Here is a 25833-nt window from a genome sequence, read left to right as displayed (position 1 = left end):
AGGATTAGCAGCTGCCTCAAAATTGCACACTTAGTGACAAGCTGGGCTTCACAGCTTCTTGACAGCTTCTTCACAGCTTCTTGTCTGCTTCTTTGGTTTGGTTTCTCCCACTAGGCTGGAAGCTCCTCAAGAGGGGGGATCGAGGCTTTGCTGCACCCCACTATGGAACCAATCATTAGCCTGGGCCTGGCACATACTAGGTGGCACACAATAAGCATGTGTTAGTGGTTCAGGGAGGGAGGCATTATCTGCAGTGAGCCGTGGGGGATGGCTCTGGGGACATGAGGAGAGAAAACCCTGGATTTTGATGAGTGTATGCTGGAGGATGCAAGGGGGTTGGCCCATGGACCACATGAGGTCACCAGAGCCTGCCTCTAGGGGTTTATTCATTCACTTGTTTATTCACCCAAGAAAGAGCTGCCCCACACCAAAGTAAAGCTTGCTTCTTGCTTTCAAGGGACCTGAGAAGTTGGCAGAGGTTCCCAAGGCAGGGCCTGGGTCAGCCTCTGGTTACTCCCAGGTGTCTGGCAGGGTCCACCGGGAGCACACAGTGCTTGGGACCTGGCTACTGAGCAGCCAAGAACCCGAGGTGGTGGTGGGGTGGGGGCGTCTGTCCTCTGCTCCCCCCCTGCCATCCAGTGTTCCACCATGCCAGACTTCTTGCAAGGAGGAGGAAGGAGAGAGGATGGTCCCGAGGGTCCCAGGCTTCCTCTGGCTTGGCCCTCAAGGTCCTATGGCCTGGGGCTTACCTCCTCAGCCCTTTTGGGGAGGTTGCTTTCTGGGGGAAAGAACCTGTAAGCCAAGGGGAGAAGTCAAAGGGCAAAGCAGGGCTACTTCCTCCTCTGTGTGCACAAGATCATGAATGCCCACATCGACAGCCACCACACAGCAAATGCTGAGTGTGTATGTGGACACAAGTGAACACAATGGACGCAGCGTGCCCAAGCATGGTGACCACATACACACCACAAACCAGTGGGGGAACCATGTCACACACAACACAGCATTCAAGAATGCACTTAGTCACACACGTACCACATCCATGGGTAACACAAACCAACACAGAGGCGTCTACGGCACAAGCATGGGACTCTTTACATGACTGAACCACAATGCCCACAGGATGCACACACGGACAAGAAACGGTGCCCAGATGTGTATAAATATACATTCACCTGCAGCTGTATAAATAGAACTCACATAAATGTGCACACAAACATATAAGGCATAAGCATGTAGACACATACACAAAGCAAAGATACACAAGAACTTAAATTCTGTGCATATTTCACAGTCTATCAGTCCCTCAGCCAAAAATATTTTTTTCACACGACACAGCCTCCTGTATGCTTTAAAATCGGGGAGTGGGAGAATGCAGGGGAAACAAGGGCCTAAGAATTTCCACGAAACGCCAGGAGAACATCCTCTCACCACTGACTGGAATAGATTAATTTTCCCCATTTCATACTCTAATTATAATTCCTTTTCCCATCGCCATCTTCAGTCCTCATTACAGCTGGAAGATTGTTCTGCAAAAGCCAGACCTTCATCTTCTCTTCCCAAGAGTTTTGTCATGGAAATGAGTTTTGGAATCTGAAAGGACCCACATTTTTGCAAATATCGAATGTGTGGGGATAACCCTTTCATGACGGCCACCAGGGACTCTGCTCACAGAGGCTTCTAAAGAGTCTGTATCTCCCCCCACGCCATGTGGTCCCTGGGTAAGAGGGGTTCCTGGGCTCCTATTCAACAGCTCTCCCAACCTAGATCCCATTTTTATCTTTAAGGACACTTAGCAAATAGGCAGCCAAGGTGAAAGGTGGGAGCCCTGATCTTAGAGTCAGATGATGCCAGCTCCATCAGCACTACCCTGAGCAAGTGCCCTAGCTGCTCTGTGCCTCAGTTTCCTCATTCCTATGACCCACAGAGTCACTGATTCATATTAGCTGTAAATTAAATACCTGTGGGATGGACAAATGAGATAACTGGATGGATAAATGGATGGGAGAAGTGAGGGAGTGAAGGATAAGATGGATGGATGGATGGATGGATGGATGGATGGATGGATGGATGGATGGATGGCTGATAGATAGTATAGATCAGCACAGTCTAATAGGAATATAATGCAAGTCACAAATGCAAGTTACATTATATCATTTTAAATTTTCTAGTGGTCACAGTTAAAAAAGCAAATACAAACAAGGGAAATTAATTTTAATGACATGTTTATTTAACCCAATATTTTTACCAGACTATGATTACAACGTGTGATCAACAGAAAAATTGTGAATGAGATGGTGCACAGTCTTTTTTTTTTTTTTTTTTTGGTACTGTCTTTGAAATCTGGTGTGTATTTTACATTATAGCACCTCTCAGTTTAGACTTAGTCACACTTCAAGTGTTCAAAAGTCACATGTGGCTGGTGGTTGACATAGTGAATAAAGAAGGAAATAGTTGTAATGGGTAAAATGAGTGGGTGGATGGTGGGTAGGTATATAGGTGGGTCGGTAGGAGGAAGGGATTGATGGATAGATGGATGACAGGTGCGTAGAGAAAATAAGTGGTTTGGAGGAATGAATGGAATTGATGGGCCAGAAGGTGGATAAACAGATGACTCAGTGACTAGATAGCAGATTTAGAAGACAGGACATGCGGGAGGGTAGGAAAGATGGATGGATGCGTGGAATTTGGGATGAGATGGGATGCTGGGGAGAGAATGAAGAGGTAGGTGTATGAGGAGATTCTTGGAATGGTGGGTGAGACAGAGAGATGGGTGGGATGCCCGGTTTGATGGAATGGGTTGAATGGGTGAGTGAGATGGATACGTGGGTGGATAACTGTATCTGGTATTTCCTTCTCACTGGAGCCACACTTTCCCCGGACAATGTCATGGCTTCTTAGGGTTATAACACAGCACTGACTCTCAAATGCTTATCTTCAGCCAAGTTACCTCCAGATTCTGACATACAATCTCCCTCTGGACATCTGGTCCATGAGCATCTCAAATTCCACACACCCCACACTGAACTCATGACACGGGTATGAACCTGCTCTTTCTCCAAGTGGTCTGCCACCATGAGAGAAGATGTCACCCTCTGCATAGGACACAGGCAGTACCTCCAGGATGACTCTAGACCCTGTCACTCCTATGTTTCCCTAATCCAAACACCCACAGTGTCTTTGTGCTCAGCTACTCCCACTCCCAATCCACCCTCCACCCTGGCTATCACTAGTGATCACTTCGGTGCTCAGATTAAAACCCTGCAGTGACACCACATCATTAGCTGTGCCATACAGGACCCTCCATGACAACTGCCCCTGAGCCTCAGCTCCCACAGTGTTCCCTAAAGGTTGCAGGAACCTCCAGAGCCCCTGACTTTACACACATTGTCCCATAGACAGTGTGGAGCATCCCCCTCCTCCCCTTCTCTACCCACTGAAATCCAACTCTCCCTAGGTCTTTTGTTTCTGGCTGTGCGCTCCACCCTTAGTGGCCTTGCTTGCTTCTGTAGACTTGCATTCTTGGGCCCAACCGTAAAGCCTCCATCCCAAGTTGCTCTGGTCTTAATTCAACTTCTACATGTAGTGTGGCACACTGGGCAACAGCATGGATTCCTGAATTGGAGTTTTACTTCCACCAGTAACCAGTTGTGTGTGACCTTGGATTTAAACTATCATTGCTATTATGTGCTAAACTCCTATCCCTATGTCAGCCACAACCCCCTCCGTCTAGTACAGGACCATGTCTCCTATGTCACTGAGGCTGTTAGCTACCCCTTCAAATCTCTCCCCTCCCTGACACTGTTGACAGCTCGCCCATCCTGACCTCCTTCCTTTCTGTCTGAAAAGGTGAAGTATCTCCATCCTGTTCAAGGTCAACTCATTCACCTCGACCCCACCCTCCCATGTCTTCCCCTCATTCACTCTTATTTTCTGTCCTGGGTCTAGGATCTAATTTAAATACGCAGAAGCAAAATGAAATTAGTCCATGCCCTTGTATATCATATATTTAAAGCACCCAGAATGTACCAAGTAATGAACTCCCAACCACTGAGTATTTACAATAAATAAAACTTGTCACAAGGCACAGAAATGCAAAAGCAAAGGGATTCTGAGGTTACAGAAAAGGCAACTGCTGTCTATTGAACGTCTAGAGAGTGTATACTATGTGCCCAACATAGTAGTGACACACAAGGCACCCAGGAATGATTCTGACACAGTCCCTGCCCTCAAGGAGTCCCCAGTTCTATGGAGAAGTTTCAAAGAATAAAATGTTCCCACTCTCCAAATGTGACAAAGACAGGCGGTTCTGGTCCTAAGATGGGAATAAGTAACTATACAAACTTGTTTGAAGCCTGTCCCAATTGGTCAGTGACAGCTTCTCATTCACCCAGCCTCTGGAAGTCAAGCAATCAATGCCAGTCTTACTCCAATAGCCACACGTCCACCTCTGGGGCTCAGCTAGTCCCAGAACCTCCTGCTTATGAAAGTCCCTCTACTCTAGGACTCTGTGCTTCCCCGGAGCCCTACAAAGCTCAGCTCATGCTTGATTTGGAGAGACTAACATTGCAAAGTACGGCAATGAGTTTTCAGCACTCCAGATATCAAGTAATGGCTTCTTCTTTGATGAATGTGACAATGGCAGGATAAGGTTATCACAGGGGAGTGGAAGCAAGGAAGAAGGCCTCTCAAGAGAGGCGTCCTTAAAAGGTAACTTGGAAGCTCCATGACAGATGACACACAGGAGCTGGCGAGGCAAAGAGCAGGGAACACGGCATCCGAAGCTGCTGCGAGCTCAGGCCCGTGAGCACCTACCAGACCTCGTTTGAGAGCTGTGCCTGGTCATCGCTGGAACCCTCCCAGAAATGCCAGGGCTGCATGACCAGCCCTGTCATAGAGATGACCAAGGCAGGGGCTCAGGGTGGCTGGAGAGCTTGCCCAAACCCACCCAGCCAGTTCTGAACCTGGCCTTGACTCCAGGTACCAAAGCAACAGTTGTTCTATAGAAGTTCTTCCCCCTGCTCCCCACTCCCACACAGAGACACAGATCAAAGACCAAGGATGCACAGCCCCCAGCACAGCCCGTAGCAGACACGGAGAGATGCACCTCACAGAGATCTAAAGAGGAAACAATCAAAGCAGCTTACACTGCACCTGCCTGCCCCCACGTCGGGCCGTGAGAACACTCCTTCTACACAGATAAAACACGGCTCAAAAGCTAGAGGCAGCGACTGCGGCAGCTGCACCCTGGGCCTGCCGAGAGTGCGGTTTTACGTGGCAGAATCACAGAGAGATGCACATCAGGACCAGGGAGACAGGAGGGAGGGGCAGAGAGGCACAGGGCAGATGGAAGGGGGCCAGCGATAGAGCCTCAGGCGCAAATGCACTTAGAGAAGCATGATAGTGTTGTGGTTACAAACATGGGCCCTGGTGCCAGGCTGCCCAGGTCCAAATCTCAGCCTTGCTCTTCAAGCTATGTGACTTTTTAACTAAGTTACTGTGTCTCAGTTTCCTCATCTGGAAAATGGGTATGACTATCATTTTGATTGAATAAGTCAATATACAAAAGTACTCAGAACATTGCCCGGTACACAGATAGAACTCAATAATTGTCAGCTATTACTTATATTTAATCCTCAGAACAACCCTGGGAGGCCGTTGTAACTACCTCTATTCCATAGGTGAGGAAACAGTGGGGCTACATGCAAACCTCTGAGGTCTTAAACATGGGAAAGCCCCCTAATGCCTCTACCTGCCATACATAATTTGAAATAAAATTTGTAAACTAAAATCTCTAAGAGAGTCTGAGAGCTGATTCTTTTCCATGATGATGACTTTCATGCTTTGTTTCTAAATATCAAGTATCATTTCTCTCCAAAAAAAGTTTTTCTCCTTATTGGTGTACCTACATTGCTGGGCATAGTGCACATTCCTATTCTGCCCACTGAGAAATCCAGCACTATGACTGGCTGAGAGGTTAGGGGATCTGCCCAAGGCCACACGGCCAGGATATGGCAGAGCTGAGTCTGTAGTCCAGGCTGCTGATCCCCTAAAAGCCTATATTGGCTTCCCAGCCCCACCGTTTCCCAGCTGGGTGAACCAGAGCACAACTCTGGGCCTGGGGCCTCATCTACCAGTAAGGGGAAACAATGCCCAGTGGGGCTGGGAGCAGGCTTGTGAGCAAGCCCAGTGCTGTGGCTACTGCAGGCCCCTCCTCCCCACTGCTGACAAGAGTTGGCGTGGATGGTGCTTCCTGTTTCAGTCATAATATACACCGAGAGGTAGCATAAAAAGACAGTGATCACTACAACTCCAGTGGTGGGGTTACCCAGCACCTGCCACCTCTGGGAGATAGAAGTCAGTGTCCCCATTTTACAGATGGAGAAGCAGACCCTTCTCAACTGGCTCCAGCCATTCTCCATCTAGACCTGTGCTGTCCAGTATGGTGGCCACCAGCCACATTCGGCCCCTGAGCACTTGGAACACAGCTAGTCCAAATTAAGATGTGTGTTAGTATAAAATACACACCAGTCTCAAAGATTTAGAACAACAACAAAAGAATGTAAAATGCCTCATCAATATGTTTCTATCGATTACGTGCTGAAATGATAACACTCTGGATATATGAAGCTACCTAAAATATATTGTTAAAATTGATTTTACCTGTTTCTCTTTACTCTTTTTATATGTTTATTTATTTTTGAGAGAGAGAGAGAGAGAGAGGCAGAGAGAGGGGGACAGAGGATCTGAAGTAGGCTCCACGCTGACAGTAGACAGTCTGATGCAGGGCTTGAACTCACCAACCATGAGATCATAACCTGAGCTGAAGCTGGATACTTAACTGACTGAGCCACCCAGGCATCCCCCGTTTTTCCTTTTTTCAATGTAGCTACTAGAGAATTAAAATTACAAATGTGGTTTGCATGACATTTCTGCGGGACAGCACTGCTTGAGATGCAGCCACTCTCTGCTGTAGACCCAGAACCTTGGGGATAGAAGAGTCCACATCACCAATAGCTGAATTCTCTGTGATAGATATGGGGAAACTGAGGCCCACAGAGAGTGATGTAAGGCAAGAGTTTGGGACAGAGGCACACCACTCATATTTTGCTTGAGTTCTAGGTACTGGGTTACAGCAGAGAATAAAACATGGGGCAACCCCCCAGCCCAGGGGTGATGTGGTGGGGGTGCAGCATTCCTTGCTCGGCCAAGCCCTCACAGACCGGGGCAGCTGGACTCGGCACCAACCCTCCTCTCTGCACAGTCAGCTCTGATCACAGTGCTCAGAGACTGCAGGCAGGAAGACACACGGGAGCTCCCGCTCCAGCCCGGAGCAGAACCACCTCAAGACCCCTGGTGAGTCCCACACAGGCCATCGGCCAGCTGCAGCTGCCAGGAGAGCCGGATGGACAGGGCAGCCCAGCGGGCACAGCATGGCTGCCTGGGGGGCCGGTGGTGGCTTACACACCATCCGCGCTACCGCAGATTTATGGCAAAAATTATCCTCTCTCTCGGCTCCATTTAAAGCCATTTGGAGCTCGCTCCCATCCCCGATTATAAATCTAATTGCACATTCCAAACAGACAAGCGCTCATTAAGCTTTAATTATGCACATGTTGTTTTCAACAAACATTTTCATTTGGCCGCTGAGAGGGGGAATGTTTCCGAGGGGACTGCAGACGCTGCCTGTGGCTGGAGAGAGCAGGCTGGGAAGTGGGTCAGGGTGTGGTCAGAAAAGGCTGTCCAAGGGCAGGGCAAGGACCCCATCAGATCTGGCTCAGACTTGGAGGGCCTCCCACCGGGCTTCTGTGGCAGGAGATGCCGGCGTGCGTGTTCTCAGCTGGTCCCACCTGCACCCCTCGTGTGCCCACAGTCTCCTCTCAGCTGGCGCCAGTGGGCCTCTCTGGGGTGGGAGGAGGGAAGACAGGGACCTGAACTCCCAGCTCGGAGCCGCATGCCCTCCCCAACCCAGAGCTGGTGTCTTCAAAGCCTCCGCTCAGCCCTGCCCACGCTGCAGTGGAGCCATCTTTCTCCAGCACAATCTTCCCTTCCCTCATCCGCTCACTCATTTCTTCTGTAACTATTCCCTGAGCAGCGACCTGAGCTGGCAGTGAGGAGGTCAGGAAAGATAAGGCCCCTGTCTGGTTCTGCCCAGGACCCTCTCCTTCAAGTCCCATCCTCCCCACTGGGGCAAAGTCTTTGAAAGCACTTGAAAACCTGCCCCCTGCCAACCCAAACATGCTGGTGGCCTCCCGGCCCTCATTGGGGCTCCTCCCCTGCTCTGCCTTTCCAGGAGGTCTCTCACACACACACCCAGGCTCTGCACTCCCCCCACCCCAGCCCCAAACCTCTCTTCCCTTCCCTTTCTTTGCAGTTAACTCCCACTCACTCCATGCTGCCCTGTCCAGGAAGCCCCCAAAGAGACTGGCTGCCCTCTGCTTGGGGCACCATGAAAGCATTTATTGGACCATAACACCATACTCGACTATTTCATGTCTGACTCCTAAGACCAGCCTGTCCCACTTTTTCCCAAAGCACTATCTCCTCTGGGGGGAAAAGGAGAGGCACCTGTTCGCTGTGTGGCTTCCAACAATACCTTCCTCTCTCTGAGCCTCACTTTCCTTTTTTGTACATAAAGGGTTTGAATGGGTGAGGTTCTGTGGGTCCCTTAAGCAGTTTGGTTGGTCTTAACTTTGGTGGTTTATCCCGGAGTTAGACCTTCCTCTTCTGCCAGAAGAGGGTCCTGAAATCACCAACCTACCTTCAAACGTTCCACCAGGACCCTACAGAGCAGGGGAAGTTTGCCAAGGCAGGTCAATGGTGCACACAGAGATGTGGGGGGACAGGGATGGTGCAGAAACCCCAAGGCTGCTCCTCAAAGACCTTCTGGAAATGCAAGCAAGTGATATAAATGTGTTTTAAAATGGATGTCAAGATCCATTCAACATCTGGTGGCTACCTGTGGTTTTAGGTCCTGGGAATAGACCTTGAGAGTGAAGGTAGGAGTTTCACTGGGGGCACCACAGGAAAGGCAGGGAGGCAGGACTGGGCAAAGGGACAAGTTGAACTGTGATAAAGGCACCCTCGGGACTCAGGCTGCCCCAGGGGAGGGGGAGAAGCTTGGGAAAGGCCCCCTCCTTCCACAAAGGCAATACCCAGAGAGGCGACAGCAGCCACCACTCTCAACAGCCAGCAGAATGAGTGTTTCAGTTGAGGAGGGACATGGGTGACTTACGATAATGTCTGCTACCGCTAAGAGCATTTATTTATTGGGGTACCTGGGTGGCTCAGTCGGTTGAGTATCCCACTTTGGCTCATGTCATGATCTCACGGTCTGTAAGTTCAAGCCCCACGTCAGGCTCTGTGCTGACAGCTCGGAGCCTGGAGCCTGCTTCAGATTCTGTCTCCCTCTCTCTCTGTGCCCCCCCCCCCCCACTCATGCTCTGTCTCTCTCTCTGTCAAAAATAAACATTAAAAAAAATTTTTTTAAAAGAGAGCACTTATTTATTTTAACTAATTTGTGCAACATTTACACAGTGCTTGCAGAAGCCAGGCACTCCTTTAATTGATTTGTAAATTTTGACTCACACCATCTTCTCAAGGCTCCCATTTTACAGATGAGATAACTGAGGTTCAGTGAGGGTAAGTGGCTTGCCCTAGGCCATACAGCTGGTAGGTGGTAGAATCAGGACTCAAACCCAGAAAGTCCACCTCCAGGGCCGATGCTCTAACAGTTAGGCTGCTCCACTTTTGTGGTGTTGCCCTGCTATGCTGCAAGGGCAGAGCTGGCCAATCCCAGTCTCCTCCCCAGAGGCTGGGTTGCGGTCAGCGGTCTAGAGCCTCAGGTTGCCAGTACTGCCAGTATTCGTGCTTGACAATTATCTTTCCTCCGAGCAGTTGGGAACAAGTCCCAAAACTGATCCTTGCCAAAGACAATTAACCAGAGGCCACATGAGCGTGTGTTGGGTGGGACTGGGGCATGGAGTGGGGGGTGGGGCGAGCAAGTGCCTGAGACAATGAGCAGCAGATGATTTGGGAGATATTTTCTCCCTGGCTCTACAAAACAAGCCCTCAATCATGCCACAAAGGGCTTGCATTGTTGGAGGGGAAATATGTCTCAACGACAGCGTCGAATCGTGGGACGGTTAAAAAAAAAAGGAAGAAAAGAAAAAAAAAATCTTTTGAAATAGTAATTTGACCTAGAAAGGTTTTCTAGGTCACCTGAACTTGGCATTTATGCATCTAACCCCAAAACCTAACACAGACAAAGTACCAAGTTCACTTCCTTCTGTCAGTACCAGATAACACAGGAAATGATATTTGTAAACACTGCTGCTTCATTTTTTAAGGGCCGTCTTAAAACCAGCCTTTGGACTTGGGAGCTGAGAACACTGGTGCGGTGCAGCTCTGGAAGCCTGCAGCCCTGAGTTCACTCACTCCCAGGCTCGCACTCAGCCAAGTGGCCCTGTGGCCAAGGGAAGGACCTCACCTGTCAGAACCTCAGGCTTCTCCCCCATAAAACAGGACTGGAGCTGGCAGATTGGGAGGGCAGCCTGGCCGCGTGAGGGCACACCGAGGTGCCCTAGAAGGCTGCATTCCCACCCCCATCCCTCTGTTCTTGACAACTGAACCCTTACACACCAAGTCTGGGCTCTCCTGAGGTCCCTGAAGCACAGAGGCCAGGAGGGAAATGGAGGAACCTGTGTCCTAACAGACCTTTTCTCCCCAGAAAACAGAAAGAGAGAGCAACCCAAACTCCAAGGCACAGCATATGCCAGTGAGTTCTTCTAATTCATCATCACTTTATAGCCACCCAGTTTAAGATAAATCAAGGGCCTCAGAGACCTTCTCCTTATCCCATGGAGAAACCTGAGGCCAGAGCTAGTAGATGGCCTACAGTTATCGGCAACAGCATGCTGAGGGTTACAACCACTACGTTACTAGGTCCCCTGAGCCTGTGCCTCCAAAAGAAGCCAGAGTTAGCCCGGTTGTCCTCAAAGCTGAAGGTCATGGGGATTATCCTGCCTTCCCCAATCCCTGATCTGAGTACCTATGACGTACCTGACCATGTGCCAGGCTCTGAGGACTAGTCACAAAAATGATCCCTGGGGATGCTTGGGGTCCATAGGGAGTGCAGGCACCAGCACTGATGATGGGGGAGTGGGGGTGACAAGGCACTAGATTGAAACAGGCCAGGTGAGAGCAGCTGACACACACCTATCAGACAGAGGGACCACAGGGAGCAAAGGCAAGGCATGAATGATGGGAGGCGGGAGGGTGTCTATAAATCACTGAGGTGGGCTGCAGTGCAGAGGGGGCAGGAGGAATCAGCATTCACTGAAAAAAACAGGGAGAGTTTGCAGCAATATTCCTAAATGAAGAGTAGTGGACGGGGGCCTCGTTTGGCAGGAGACTAAAACTTTCTGTGAAGCAACAACCAAAGGAGAATGATAATGATGCCAAAGGAGAACTTTAAATCAGTGCAACAGAAGAGAAAGTGCAGAATCAGACCCAACTCTGTACGAAAATGTATGATGGGGATGCTTGGGTGGCTTAGTCAGTTAAGCATCCGACTTCAGCTCAGGTCATGATCTCATGGTTTGTGAGTTCGAGCCCCGCATCAGGCTCTGTGCTAACAACTCAGAGCCTACAGTCTGGTTCAGATTCTGTGTCCCCCCCCCCCCTCTGTCCCTCCCCAGCTTGGGCTCTCTCTCTCTCTCTCTCAAAAATAAATAAATAAACATTAAAATAAAAAAGAAAATGTATGGTGAAAGAGGGCACTCACAATATGTCAGGTGCCATGTGACATGCCTTGCCATACGATATTTCACTCAAGCTTATGAGGGAGATATTATCCCACTTTACAGAGGAGAAAATTAATGGTAAAATTTAAGCAACAAAGGTCACACAGCTAGAAAATGGCAAGACCATGGGGCGCCTGGGTGGCGCAGTCGGTTAAGCGTCCGACTTCAACCAGGTCACGATCTCACGGTCCGTGAGTTCGAGCCCCGTGTCGGGCTCTGGGCTGATGGCTCAGAGCCTGGAGCCTGTTTCCGATTCTGTGTCTCCCTCTCTCTCTGCCCCTCGCCCGTTCATGCTCTGTCTCTCTCTGTCCCAAAAATAAATAAACGTTGAAAAAAAAAAAAAAAGAAAATGGCAAGACCAGCATCTTAACTCTGCCAAAGTTCACCCTCATAACAACTATTCTATTTTGTCTCTCCTTTTGGAGACAAAGAGACAAAGACCAATTATTTAAAAAACAGAATGGGGATAACAGGGCTATCCTGTTTCTATTTAGGAACACTTAACTAGATACCCACTGCAAGCCACCCACCAAAATGTACTCTAAACAGATTAAAGAGTTAAGTATAAAAAGCCATGTTATAGGGAAATAATCAGAAAACAGAACAGAATGTTTATCAGATCTATGGCACCAAGATAACTTCCTCAGCCCTTGAAGCAATCACAGAGGAAGGGAGATTGACAGATTCAAATATATATGCATTAATATCTTCTGTAGAAAGAAGCATAATAAAACCAAAATGAAAAGGACATCAGACTAAGAAAATATCAGCACCAACTATGAGACAGTTAATATATAAGACGTAGAAACATTTCAGTCAAATTAAAGAGACAGCAAGATGCTGATAAACAAAAGGACACAGGACACAAACAGGAAAATCATGCAAGAAACAAATATATAGGGAAACTGTGCACTTGATTTGACGATGACAGGAGAAAAACATACACGAAACACACCTACTATAATGAAAGGGGTGTTTCATGCCACTGCTGACATGGAAAACAGTTTCCAGCCTACTGGCAAGCAATATGGCACCCACTCCCAAGGCAGCCAGCCAGCCAGAAGCAAGGTAGATGAAAACCCAAGACCCCTGTCTCCTGCCTTAGGAGTCACCCTGCCAGTACACTCCCTATTTGTCTCAAGTACATCCAGTCTTGCTTAAAACGGTCTTCTGTCCAGGGGCGCCTGGGTGGCGCAGTCGGTTAAGCGTCCGACTTCAGCCAGGTCATGATCTCGTGGTCCGTGAGTTCGAGCCCCGCGTCAGGCTCTGGGCTGATGGCTCAGAGCCTGGAGCCTGTTTCTGATTCTGTGTCTCCCTCTCTCTCTGCCCCTCCCCCGTTCATGCTCTGTCTCTCTCTGTCCCAAAAATAAATAAATGTTGAAAAAAAAAATTAAAAAAAAAAAAAAAAAAACGGTCTTCTGTCCTAAGGGCTGGAGGTGGTACCAGCAATGGATGGGACCCAGTCTCTGTCCTCCTGAGCTTGTGGTATACTGAGGGGAATGGGACCAGGTACTGTAACATGGATGGTGAGTGTACTGGGAGCCAGAGTTCACAGGAGCCTAGAGATGGGCCGTGTGAGAAGACTTCACGAAGGAGATGGCTTCTAAGTAGACCCACCTGCAGCATGAGCATAACTGGCCAGGTGACGAGAGAAGGTACCAATGGAAGGGAGAGGGCATGGGAACAGCACTCACCAAGACCTGGGGGCTGGAGAGGGGGCCCATTCACTGAACAGAGAGGCAGTGAGAGCCGAGATGCAAGGCAAACAGGACCTTATCATGATAGGCCTTTCAGGGCTACACCAAGGAGTTGGAAGCCCAGAATGAAGCTGCTTACTTTACTTTACTTTACTTTACTTTACTTTACTTTACTTTACTTTACTTTACTTTACTTTACTTTACTTTACTTTACTTTATTCTACTTTTGGCAGTGGCGGGGGGGGGGGGGGGGTTGGCGGCTGCATTTTAGAAGCTGGCCTCTGGCTTCAGGATGGAGAATGGGTTGGAAAAGGTAAGACTGGAACCTGTCCAGGAAGCCAAGCAGGAGCCTGCCCAGAGCCTGGGCAGAGAAGAAACATTCGATAAAGCAGTAAGAAGTAAAACAGTGTGGCAGTGATTCAAAGAGAGACATTTATGTTGATGGCTAGAAAGGGAAGCGGGGCTGGAGCCAGAATAAAACCACGGCAGTCCCTGGCATGTTTTCCCAACTACAGAACCGAGAGTCTCAGAGATGAATGAAAACTGCCAAGAGCAAGAGATCACCTAGGAGTCAGAGAGGGGGTGACTCACGCAGTTCGCAAACCCTAATTTCCTCTCTTTGGTCACACACTTCCTTCTGATTTCTTTTTCTGATGATTCATAAGAAAAAAAATTCTCCTTTTAAATTCAAACCAAAAATGCTCGAGCACCTGAGCTCACCCTGCCCAAGCCATAACCTCTGCCCCTGAGCAAACAAAACCCAACGTAACCCCAGGCAGCTAAAAAGACACTGGCCGCCAAGAAACCGAGAGGAAACAAGAGGTTTCTGGCTATGCAACAGCTGTCACAGGCCCCCCCGACCCTCCCGGGCCCCAAGAGGGTCTTCAGTATCAGCTCGCACACACGGATCCAAGCCCCTGAGCCAGACTCATGGGATTCCAGAATTCAGAATGTGTTCTGATTTCCAAAAAGGAAGTGAAAATCCCACAAATTACATAGTAGCCGGAGTGGGGTCCAGGGCCACACCTGCAATAAAACACATTCATATCCTGTGAATATCCACACAAGGATTAAGTAAAAATTATGAAGAGTTTTGTGTCAGTTCAGATCAGGTTCTGGGGTCAAATGAGTTCGCAGCATATTTACAAACCAGTATTTGGTGGTGGAGCTTTTCGGATTTCAGATAAGGGACTTGAGAGCTGAACCAAGCACTGGGCACACAGGTGATAGGACCTTGTTGACAGATCATCCCTCTGTGTGCCCATTTTACAGAAGAGATAAGTGAGGCTCAGAAAGGGTAAAGGAAAGTGCTCAAGATCTCACAGCTATTAGGTGGCTGAGCTGAGATTCGAGCCCAGACCTGACATCTTTCCACATATATTCATGGACTCCAGGCAGCTGAAATGCCAGGTGGAACATCTTATGGGGAATATGGCGGCATTGGGAGTGAGTCAAGACCAGGTGCAGCAGGAATCATGGTGCTTCCCACCCCCCTCCCAGGGGTCCCCGTAAGGCATTGGCCTTCTCAGGCAGGTCCAGAGGCATGCAGCCATCCAGGCCACACAGGCCCAGAGCTCCCCACATCCTCCACAGACATGATCCCAGCCCCCACAGACCTTAGAGCCTACTGGGGAAGGCAGGCAACAAACAAGCAAACACACAAACATGGGCACAACTGTGATAAAATGCTGTGAAGCAACCCCTTGTTTGCAGAGATAGAAGACAGCATGGAACAACTTGAAAAGATCTCTCTCTAGAGGTAACAGTTAAACTGGGGGAGCCCTAGGGGCTCAAAAAGTACTGTGGGCAGAGGGATTACCAAGGGCAAAGTCCTTGAGGTCAGCAAGCAGAAAGCTGTCACATGGGGGAGAAATAATGTGGCTAGAGCACAGGGGAGGGACAAGGTTGAGATCAGAGCGGTCGGCAGGGGCCAAAGCATATGAAAACCTGGGGCCATAGTAGGGATTTGGGTTTTATCCCAAATGGGAAGACCCTGGAGAGTTCTTGCAAAGGAGTAGCATGCTCTGATTTACATTTTAGAAGATGACTCAGGCTGTCATATGGAGGATGGATTCTGTGAAACTGCCTTCCATGAGTCTCAATTTTTTCACCTACATAATGGGTTCATGAGAAACCTCATGAAAAGCACAGCCAAGAGTGTCCGGTATATAGTTGACTCTTAGAACAAAGACTGAATTTTCCCACCTAATCACAAACCAGGAGAACCCCGTCTTAAATCATCAATAAGTCACTCCCTTGATTAAAGTCCTTCAAAGGCTCCCACCTCTTTTCTTTGGTCCCAATGTTCTGCTTGACCTGATTCCTGCCACTTTCTCTAGCCCCATCCCTTGCCATCTCCCACTGGACCTCTCCTCTCCTGCCGGCTGACCCACTCCTGGAAAGTCCCTTTCCCTAAAGCACGAGGTCTCCTTCACACTGGCCCAGCTGTCAATCTCCCTTTCCTTCATACAAACATTTGATGAGCCATTTGATGACCTCAGACCAGCCCTGTCTCAAACATTGAGAGGCTCAAAAAGTGGCTAGAGATATCTATGCAAGCACACATGTGTGTTCGTACATGTGAGTGTGCATGTGAAATAAGAATCCAAACAAATCCACCCCGACCCCCTTCTGATGGCTGGGCTGGTTCTTATCCCCTCACTCATGCATCCATTTCCTGAAATAATATTTATTAAGTATCTACTTGGGTCCAGGCACTATTCTAAGACCAAAGATCCCTGGAGCCTGCCTCTTGCATTGAAGACAAAAAGCAAACATTAAATATAGTAACTAAGTCACTTCCACAGTATGTTAGAAGGTTCAAGAATTAGGGAAGGAAGGAAAAGGTGAGCAGGTGAGATGAATCAGGAATGCCTGGATGGAGGCTATGTGAGTTTAAGGAGGGTGGCCATGGTGGGCCTCACTAAGAAAGGGGCAGTTGGGCAAACTGAAAGGAGGTAAGGGACTAAGCCAGGCGAGTAAATGGGGGAGAAACCACCTGTGCAAAAGCCCGAAGGTGGGACTGTATGGGTGAAGACCAGTAAGGTAAGCAAAGCGAGCAAGGAGGCAGGGGGAGAGACGCCAGAGAGGCAACAGAGAGTGGAGTGCACCCCACAGATGGCACTGAGATTACTCCTCCCCAGAGAGAGGAAGCCAGCACTTTTTTCCTCGGCCTTATCTGATGGCTGTGGTCAGAGGAGCCAGTAAGGGCAGGTGTGAAGCCTGCAATAGCTGGGTACATCGGAGGAGCCTCGGTGGGGCCTCAGAGCAGCTGACATCCGCTTGGCCTGCGGCTTCTTCCTGTGGCTTCTGCATCTCAGGTTGCCTGAATGGGTGCTATTTTTGCTCCTGTTTGAGGTTCTGTGCAGGGCTCCTCTGTGCACGGTACTGGGGGCCACTGGGCCTGGCCCCTCTTTGGGTTTGCTCTGTTCAGAGCAAAGTAGGGGAGCCATTTAAATGTTCCAAGTGCCTTTGGGGACATTTACAGTCAAGCAGGCGGGAAATAACAGGAAATTTGTTGTAAGTGTCATCTTGTCCATCCTCATGACCCTCCAAGAGCAGAGAGGTTAGATGGTTTCTCCAAGGTAACAAAGCCAAATCAAACCACAGGCTGAGGATCTAATCCAGTCTGCCTAGGTCTGAAGGCCTTTAATTTGCAAGGAGTTCTTTGCATTTACACCTAAACTAATGTTTCCCAAGCAGATACTCTGTGTTGCATCACCTTCCAGAGGGTGTGAGGATAAAATGCATCATACCCAGCTTCAGTCCCCCAGAGCATCAGAGCACTGATGAGGAGGATTACAATGGGGTGGGGGCAGGGAAGGGTCCCTGGCCCAGACTGTTGGGGGTGGGAGGAATGAACAATCAGAGCAGGCTTCTGGAAAGCAGTGATGCCACAACTCTGTCTGCAATAATGAGCAGAAGTTCAAGGGGTAGAGGAAACATTCTGGACAAAAAGGTCTGCATGTATAAATCCAGAAGCATGACAGCTTGGTTAGTGGGGGAGGGGGCTTCAGGAAGCTGTACAGCAGCAATGATTCTGCTTGGGAGGGAGGAGGCAGAAGCTAGCTTGCTGACTGCAAAAACTGAAAGCAGACAGGTGTCCCAGCCCCCCAAGTGGCCACATTAATACACATTAAGGGTATCGGAACAGGCCCAACAGGCTACAAGCAACCATCCAACAAAAGGCTTTCAGCAGGGGAGTGGTTCACAGAGATCCTGCTAGCTGTGTGAGGAGAGAGGACTCTACAAGGAAGGCGGAGGCAGGGAGGCCTGGGCAGAGGTTCCTGTATCACCCAGCGACAGGTAATAGTGAAGTAGGGAGGTGGGGTTTTACCCTGCAGGTACAGACATCGGGCAGTGAGGCAGAGAGAAGGGCCAGGAGTGATGCAAGCCAAGGAGCAGACAGTCACAGTGTTTACCAAGATGGGCATGACAGGGGAGGGCATGTCGGAAGGTGGGGCGTGTGAATCAAGACAAGGACCATTTAGAGCCACTGTCTTCTTCAGATGAATCCTCTGGGGAGAGAAGGTGTAAATCAAAGCGGCTTTTCTATACGATCCCCCCATTCATAACAGGCTGCTGCCCCCATGGCTGCACAGCAAGGCAGACCCAGAGATGGTGAGCGCATTGCCTAAAGTCTCAGCCAGAAATCAAGAAAGGGAAGACTGAAGATCCCAGCCTACCTGATTCCTCTATCAGTGCCCATCTGGACAGACACCCAAGAGCAGGAGGACCCCACACCCTCCCTGGAAAACAGCACCCCAGGGTCTGGGAGAAACTGGAGAAACCACTGCCCATCTATGATATTTCAGTGCTCCATTTGTGATTATCCATACACGTGAACACTTGCCAGGCCCCCTGACTGGACACAGATGGTGACTCCTGGAGGCAATCACAGCAGGTACCACAGAGGGAGCCCCAGCCATGCCCGCGCGGCCTCCTCAGGAAACCTTGCATCTCTGCCTCTGCTCCCAATTTTGTTAATTACTGGTTTGCGAATGCAGGAGGCAGCAGGAGGGAGACAGTCATCACGGGTTCCACTAATCGCAGAAAGGAAATTAATTTCAAACATGAGTTTATGTTTGAATTTCCAACACAGAACAGAATAGTAGGAGTTTGCAGGACCAGCCTGAACTACTTTTTTCTAAGGGAATCAGAGACCAAAGGAAGGCAAAGAACTTACTCAAGATCGCAAAGCAATTGCACAGGAGGATATAAACATACAACTCTGACTTCCCACTCCCTGGGCACCTTCACCCGCTCCATAAATATTCATTAGGTATCTGCTGTGTGCCAAACCCTGTGTGCCAGCAGATACCCTGGGCCCCAGTCAAAGGCTCCAGGGTCCATCCCCAAGAGGGAAGAGTATTTTTATTTACTGAGCACCAACACAGTGTTTTATATACCTAATCCCATTTAATTCTAATAATCTGTCATTTTATAGGAAAGGAAACTGGTTCAGAGAGGTAAGTGACCTGCCAGAGACCACAGAGCAAACACAAAGCAGAGCCAGGACTCAAAGCCAAGTCTTCAACCTGGCTTCAGGGGTGCCTGGGTGGCTCATTTGCTTAAGTGTCCAACTCTTGATTTAGGCTCAGGTCATGATCTCACAGTTAGTGAGTTTAGAGCCCGCATCAGGTTCTGTGCTGACAGTGTGGAAACTGCTTAGGATTCTCTCTTTTCTTCTCTCTCTGACCCTCTCCTGCTCGCTTGCTCGCTCTCTCTCTCTCTCTCTCTCTCTCTCTCTCTTTCTCTCTCTCAAAAATAAATTATCTTTAAAAAAATAAAATAAACCTAAAACATTTAAAAAAAAAAAAAAACCAACCCTGGGTTCAGCTTCTGTTCTCCAGATCTGGGGGTATTCAGGAATGGTGATACTCCAGTCACACCCTCCAAGACTACTCCCATCTCCCTTCCAAAGTCTTTCTTCCCACCCTGGGCTCTCAGCAAGCATTAAAAATAAGACTCAGCCTGTTTCAAGACAACCAGTAAGTCCCTGTAATTAACTCCTCCTCTCCCAGTCAAGAGCTATGGATGTGACCAGAGACATAGAGAAATTCGTACCAGACAGGACTGTGAAACAGAATGTGGCCCTGCATCCAAGCTCCCTAAGAAGAGAACCAGAACACAAAGTCTCTGGCTGTAAGCACAAGGGGGAGAGCTCCCCAGGTCATATGTGTGTGTGTGCGCGCGCGTGCGCACACACACACACACACACACACACACACACACACACACACACAGTGTTAGCCACGAAGTTCTCCTAAGCAGAGCTATGGGTTCTGGGTCATTTGCTCATTCATTCACTCAACGTTTATGGAGGTCCTACCACATACAAGGCAAAGTGTTAGGCAGCACATGTGTGTGCACAACACACAATCATCACAACACAAGGAGGGAGGTATCAGTGTCCCCATTTTATGGATAAGCAGGCAGAGACTTGCAAAGCTCCAAAAGCTGGCCCTATGTCACAGACTGTATGTGTGGCAGAGCTGAGATCTGAAACCAGTACCTAACCCAGACCCTGGTACACAGGAGGCACTCCGTGGCTGTTTCCTCAGTGGCTGGCTGGCTCCAACGCCATCCCCCGCAGACCAAGGGGCTGGGTCCTCTTGCCTTTAGAACCAGCATGCAGAAAGTGGAGATCTCGCCAGGGGGCACAGAAGCTCCTCTTTCTTGGTCTCTCTTGGTTCCCTTGGGACATTCCAAGCAAGGGAAAGCAGGCTTGAGAGGGCGGTTTCCGTTTCTGGGACACACGTGCACAAAGCCAGCTTCTCCACAACGACTGTGATAAATCAGAGCACCAGAAGAGGTCAGGCCTCCTGCTCAGCTGGGTGCAGCCCTGTCACCTGCAACAAGCCCCACCTCCAGCTCAGCCAACTCCCTCCACAAAGACAATCTCCCCAGCGACAGCTGGAAAATGTCATTAATAGTAGGTTTCTGCATTCAAAATCTCTGTCGCCTATTATGTGTGTATGTGTTTGCCTTTAAATCTGTAACAATGTCAGGGCACCTGGGTGGCTCAGTTGGTAAAGCCTCCGACTCTTGATTTCAACTCAGGACATGATCTCATGGTTCATGAGTTCAAGCCCCAGGTCAGGCTCCATGCTGATGGTGCAGAGCCTGCTTGGGATTCAATGTTGCCCTCTCTCTCTGCTCCTCCCCCACTTACACTCCATCTCTCTCTCAAAATAAATAAAAATAAACTTAAAAAAAAAATCTGTGACAATGTCCTTCCTTATCTTTTGCTGTCCTTGCTTTTACAACAGGACAGCAACTGGAGATCCCAACTGCTTATTTTTCAATATCCTTAACAGACAAAAGGAAAAGATGGTACTTGCAAATCTGGGGAGGAAGTTTTATTGATTCTACAAACTCCAAAATCCAATGGAAGCAGCAGCTCAAACTTGGTTCCTAAGTGACAGCCCCAGCTACTCCTCACCCCTCCTGCCTTGAAAAGCCCCTCCCACTCCTCACCCTAGGTATCTTCTGGGCCCCTGCCATACCATGTGTTATCCCCACCCTTGTTTCTGGTCTGAGTTGGCCAGGCCCCCCACCCACACCTGGCCAGGCCCACTGCGGGGTGTGCTGAATGGATGAATGAACGAGTGAATGAACAAATGCTTCCTGAGTACCCTGGGCAGCTATGATGCTCAGGGCACCAAGACCTGCCCCTCCAGGGGCCAATCCCAGCCACTTTTAGAATTCCCTTTCAAGAAGGAGCTGCCAAGTGCAGGCCTCCTGGAACCCTCCAAAGCATCTTCATTCCACAACGTGACAGGCACCAGTCCAGGTCGCTGCCTGCCCCCACCCAGGCACTGTCTGTCTTCACCCCGCAGCAACGGCCTGGCCGCCTCCACCTCAGGAGGTGGCGGGCACCCGCTGCTTACCTTCTGCTGAAACACACCTGCAATGCACCAGCGTCTCCCAAGTAGAAGGAGCCCGAGTCTCATTCCACAGAAGCCCTGGCAGCGAGAGAACGCGCCCGCGACAGCCTCTGTGCGATTCTGCTGCATAATCAGCAGAGAAAGAGAAAAAATGCCAGAAATAGCAAGCTTTATAAGCCCTCCTGACAAGTCTTGGTCCTCTATTGGCTGGAGGCCCGGCACCCCCGCCCCCCCCCCCATCCCATTCCTATAAGGTGAAATGGAAAAACCTGTTATTTAATCTCTTTTATCAAAATCCATCTTCTATCCCAATCTGGGCCTGAGTGTTCGGAGCTCCTGGCAGCGGTCTCCACGCCAGGTCTCAGGGAGCGGAAGGGGAAGCAGCCTGGCTCTGCATCGTTTGTGGCTTACGAGCCTTCCCCACTCACACATGCTGCCTCGGGAGCAGGTATTGAGCTGGAAAAGCTTCTGGAAGGCAGCCTGGCAGCACCTGTCAACACGTGAAAGTTGCATGCCGTTTCACTTGGCAGTCAGACTTCTGAGCATCCGTCCTGCGGAAATACCTGCACTGGCATGCACAGTGCACACCCACAGATGTTGTTTGTTACAGACAAGAATCGGGGGCATGCTGAATGTCTCAAAGCAGGGCTGCGTTGCACAGATTAAAATATATCCATTCCGTGGAATATGATGGAATGAGGAAGGTCTGCAGGTACTGACTTGGGACTGGTTGGGAGAAAGAATCAAGGACGTGATCCCATTTTTATAAAAACAACAACTGTGTGTGTGTTTGGATATACACTGTAAAAGATGCCAAACTGTGAATAGTGGTCACCCTGGGGAGTAGGATAAGGAGGTATTTTCAGTTGCTGCTTTTTCTTTCTTGTCTTGTTTTTTCCTCCTCTTCTTCTCCTTCTCCTTCTTCTTCTTCTTTTCTCTTTTCCACAAGCATGTATGACATTTGTAATTTAAAACAAAAACATGAGAGCCTGCCTGGTTCCTTCTCACTCCTGAGGGGTAGCAGGCCAAGGCCCAAGGTCACCCACCATGAGGCTGGATCAGGCTTGGGACAGGGCCGGTCTGAAGCTCATTAGCTTCCACACAAGGGCAGTTAACTCGGCTCCGTGAAGAATGTGGACTTAGGAATAAGACAGAACTGGGTTCAAACCCTGGCTCTGCCTACTGGAACAATTAGCGTCCCCGCGCCTTAGTCTCTTCATCTGTAAAATGGGGATGACAGTGCCTATTAAGTGCCATGTACTGTGCCAGGCCCTGTTAAACCAATTTTCATTTTTGGGCATTTTAGAAACACCAGAGGCTGCTGAGGAAGCCTCACAGAGCTGAGGATACTCAGAACTCAGTGAGAGGAGTTCTGGGAATCACCCCAATATTGAACACTTGTAACAATAATAAACTAAGTGACAAGAAAGACCTGGGGAACACATGGTGATAAAAGAGACCGATGACCAGCATATCTGCGTGAGGAGGGGGCAGGGGGACTAGACGGGGCTCCAGAGAGGAAAAGTCTTGCATCCGTACCTCTACACCCTTCTCATGCTGTTCCCTTGCCCAGGCCTTCACACAACTGACTTCGCATCCTTCGCATTCTGCTCAAAGATCTCCTTCCTTCCCAGAAAGGGCTCCTCTGACTCACCCACCCTGAATTACACTGTTCACAGCACACCCCTCCAGCCAATGTTTTCTGGTTGTTTGTTTTGATGGCTGCTTTTATTTGTTTATTGTTCATCTTCTTCACTAGGCTGTGAACTCCATGATGGCCAGGACCCCTCTGCCTTGCTCATCTCTGGGTCTCATCTCCTAGCAGAGGGCCTGACACACAGCAGGTGCTCAACAAATAGAAAGTACACACAATCTGTAGATCCAAGGCCTAGTTCCAAGCGCATGGAACTTGTGTGAAGGAGAGGGAGATGTACATTTTGCACTACGATAGAGAGGTGGAAATTTCAGATATACTGAAGATCTGGAAACATACACACAAAGCTGGGAGAGTGCTAGAAAAGTCCATCCTTGAATGCTTATATGGGCTTAAGATGGAAAAGGACTTTCTAGGCTCAACTTTATTTGCACAGGGACATTTATTTCTTTATTACATCATTATTTATAAGAAAATGAAAATGAGAATAAAATCCATCGATAGGGTATAGGCTCAATAAGCCACAACTCTCTGTACCATGGAATAGTATGCAGCCAGACAAATGACCTGCGTTCACTGATCTGGAAAGAAGCCCATAGTGCTTGCTGGATGTTAAACTTTCTAACTGGGAATCAGAGACTGAGAAGAAAAAGGTATAATTTATTGTGACTGAGAAAGTGTGAAGGTAAAAAGCCTTCAATTATCATTTATTAATTCATTCAGTCAATAGCATTTTCTGTTCCCTCCCTCTGCCTATTTCCTACTCTATGCAAGGGACAGTTCCAGACACAAGGGCAGTGTGTAATTAGGACACTGTCCTTGACCCCAAAGACATCTCAGCTCATGTATGTAGGTGAGAAAATATTATATAAGGGAGACAGTGCTCACAGCTAAGAACCTCAGTGTCATTGGCTGAGTGTGGAAGGAGGGGCAGGGTTGGGTACACAGAGACGGGAGGAAGCATGTTAAGAGGCAGAGGTGGGGTGACACGGGGCAGGTGCAGAAAATCCCTGCATTCTCCATCAAACACTGAACTCCATTACGTGCAGGAATTCTGGGGTTGTGACCATGCTGTCCCCATGCATTCAGGCACAGAACAGCTTCCCGACCTGGACCCATTCACCCTGAGAGCGCCTGCTCCATTTAAACACTTGGGCCAAGGTACCCAGTGCAGGGTGGCAGGGGTCCCAGCTCTTCAGACCCTCTACTCAGCTCCTCTTGGGAGAACTCAGCATTTTTTATTTTTATTTTTATTTGGGGCATTTTGAGGCAGCTTGATGGTTACGGTTCAAAACACAGAGAGATGACTCAGCTTCATGTGAAGGAGCCGAAGCCTTTTGGAAAGATATTTCTGTTTTAAAGCTTCTCTCTTCTCAGCCACAGAAGCAGCTCATCCAGGCTGCCTTGTTTTCTTGACATTCAACTGCTCCCAGAGTTGGGGGCAGGGGCAAGGGCCAGACTCTGGGTGCCTGACTGCCTGAGTCTGAATCCTGGCACCATCCCTTACTAAGAAGACCTGGACAAAGTCATACCCTCTCTGAGCCTGCGTTTACTTAAGACTGCCTTATGTGGTCTTCGTGCGAAGCCACCATCACTCATGGCACAAAGTGAGTGGACAATAAATATTAGTGTTAGTAACAAAAGCCACCTGTGCTGACCTTCTACTGTGGCTGAATTATCTCACTTAATCCTTACATGCTGCCGGGCACAAGTTCCCATTTTACGGATGAATTGACTGGGGCTCAAAGCAATGAGGTGGCTTGAGTTTCCATCTTCCCATTCAAGAGGGTCAGTGCACACACCCCAGGCCAACTCAGCAGCGAACCTGTGTAAGTTCTTTCTTTCTGTCTGCCTCTCTCAGCACCAGTAGCCAAGTGCACACCAGCTCCTCACTGCCTTTATCTGCAAAATGGGGACAATATTCTGAGGTTGTTGAAATATTCTAGTTATGGCTTAATAAAAATAATTCCATGAGGGTGCTCAAAAACCTTCAATAATATCGCATCATTCCTTTCTCCAGTACCAAGAGTCAACAAAACGCTGAGCTCTTCATGTGCAATATCCCAAGGAGAGATACGAAGCTGTTTGGGAAAACACTCCTCACAAGTCAGGAGAAACCCAAAAATGAGAAAGAGGTGCCAGCTCATGCCAAAAAAATTAAAAAAAAAAAAAGGACTTTAAAATGATCCATAATGCAAATAGGCACACTGCACCTGCACCATGACATTAACACAGGGTCTGTCAATCTTCTGCCCCGGAACAAACATTAAAACAGAAAAAGCTGGTCCAGGCGAGCACATGGTAACCCGAGACAGTCAAAACCCAAGTTTCCATCCCTGTTCCCCTGCACTGCCCTGCAGTATATGCTGACAGGGCAACCTTAATAGTAACTGACTAATTGTAAACCCTGTGATTACCAGGGTTGATTTCCATGGAACTTCCTTTTACAGCACCGAGAACCTCTCACAAGCCTAATTGCCAAGTTCAATTTTAGCTCTGTCACATCCAGCCATCGCTGCTAACTAAGGCAGCTGCCTCCTTGCCAGGTAAGCTGTAATGAAGTCGGCTCCCTGCTTAATTTCACAATATTGTGATGCCCCCGTCAGCACCTGTAAATGCTGGAGGCTCTGAGCTGCTGTTGAATAAATCTCGCCCAAGGGAAGTGATTAAAGCCGCTTTGCGCCTCTGTGGTGCCTGTCTGGATTCTCACACCCACTGGGGCACCGTGGTGGGCTTAATCCCATGTGCCTCCTCGCCAAAACTGCCAGCCACTGCGGGGCCGCACTGGA

The 25833-nt window shown here is 49.0% G+C and overlaps 1 protein-coding gene across 8 annotated transcripts in view; it reads right to left on the bottom strand.

The window, feature by feature from the left end:
- TOX2 (TOX high mobility group box family member 2) overlaps positions 1-25833 on the bottom strand; it is a 135466-nt gene that overhangs the window by 86658 nt on the left and 22975 nt on the right. For 2 of the 8 annotated variants that reach the window (XM_086702266.1, XM_086702267.1), the window contains exon 1: positions 21394-21534. The exons of 4 other annotated variants lie outside the window; for them this stretch is intronic. In XM_086702266.1, the coding sequence (XP_086558392.1) occupies positions 21394-21519 (126 nt within the window). In that variant the 5' untranslated portion in view covers positions 21520-21534. Of the gene's footprint in view, positions 1-21393; positions 21535-21659; positions 21920-25833 lie in introns of those variants that run through there. 2 more of the 8 variants (XM_086702273.1, XM_086702274.1) reach the window with 2 other exon arrangements.

The sequence above is a fragment of the Puma concolor genome, chromosome A3 (assembly GCF_028749965.1).
Source record: "Puma concolor isolate L17-30 chromosome A3, mPumCon1.1.hap2, whole genome shotgun sequence".
NCBI lineage: Eukaryota > Metazoa > Chordata > Mammalia > Carnivora > Felidae > Puma > Puma concolor.
The sequence above is the reverse complement of the archived record's forward strand: the minus strand, read 5'-3'. Positions and strand labels throughout refer to the sequence as shown.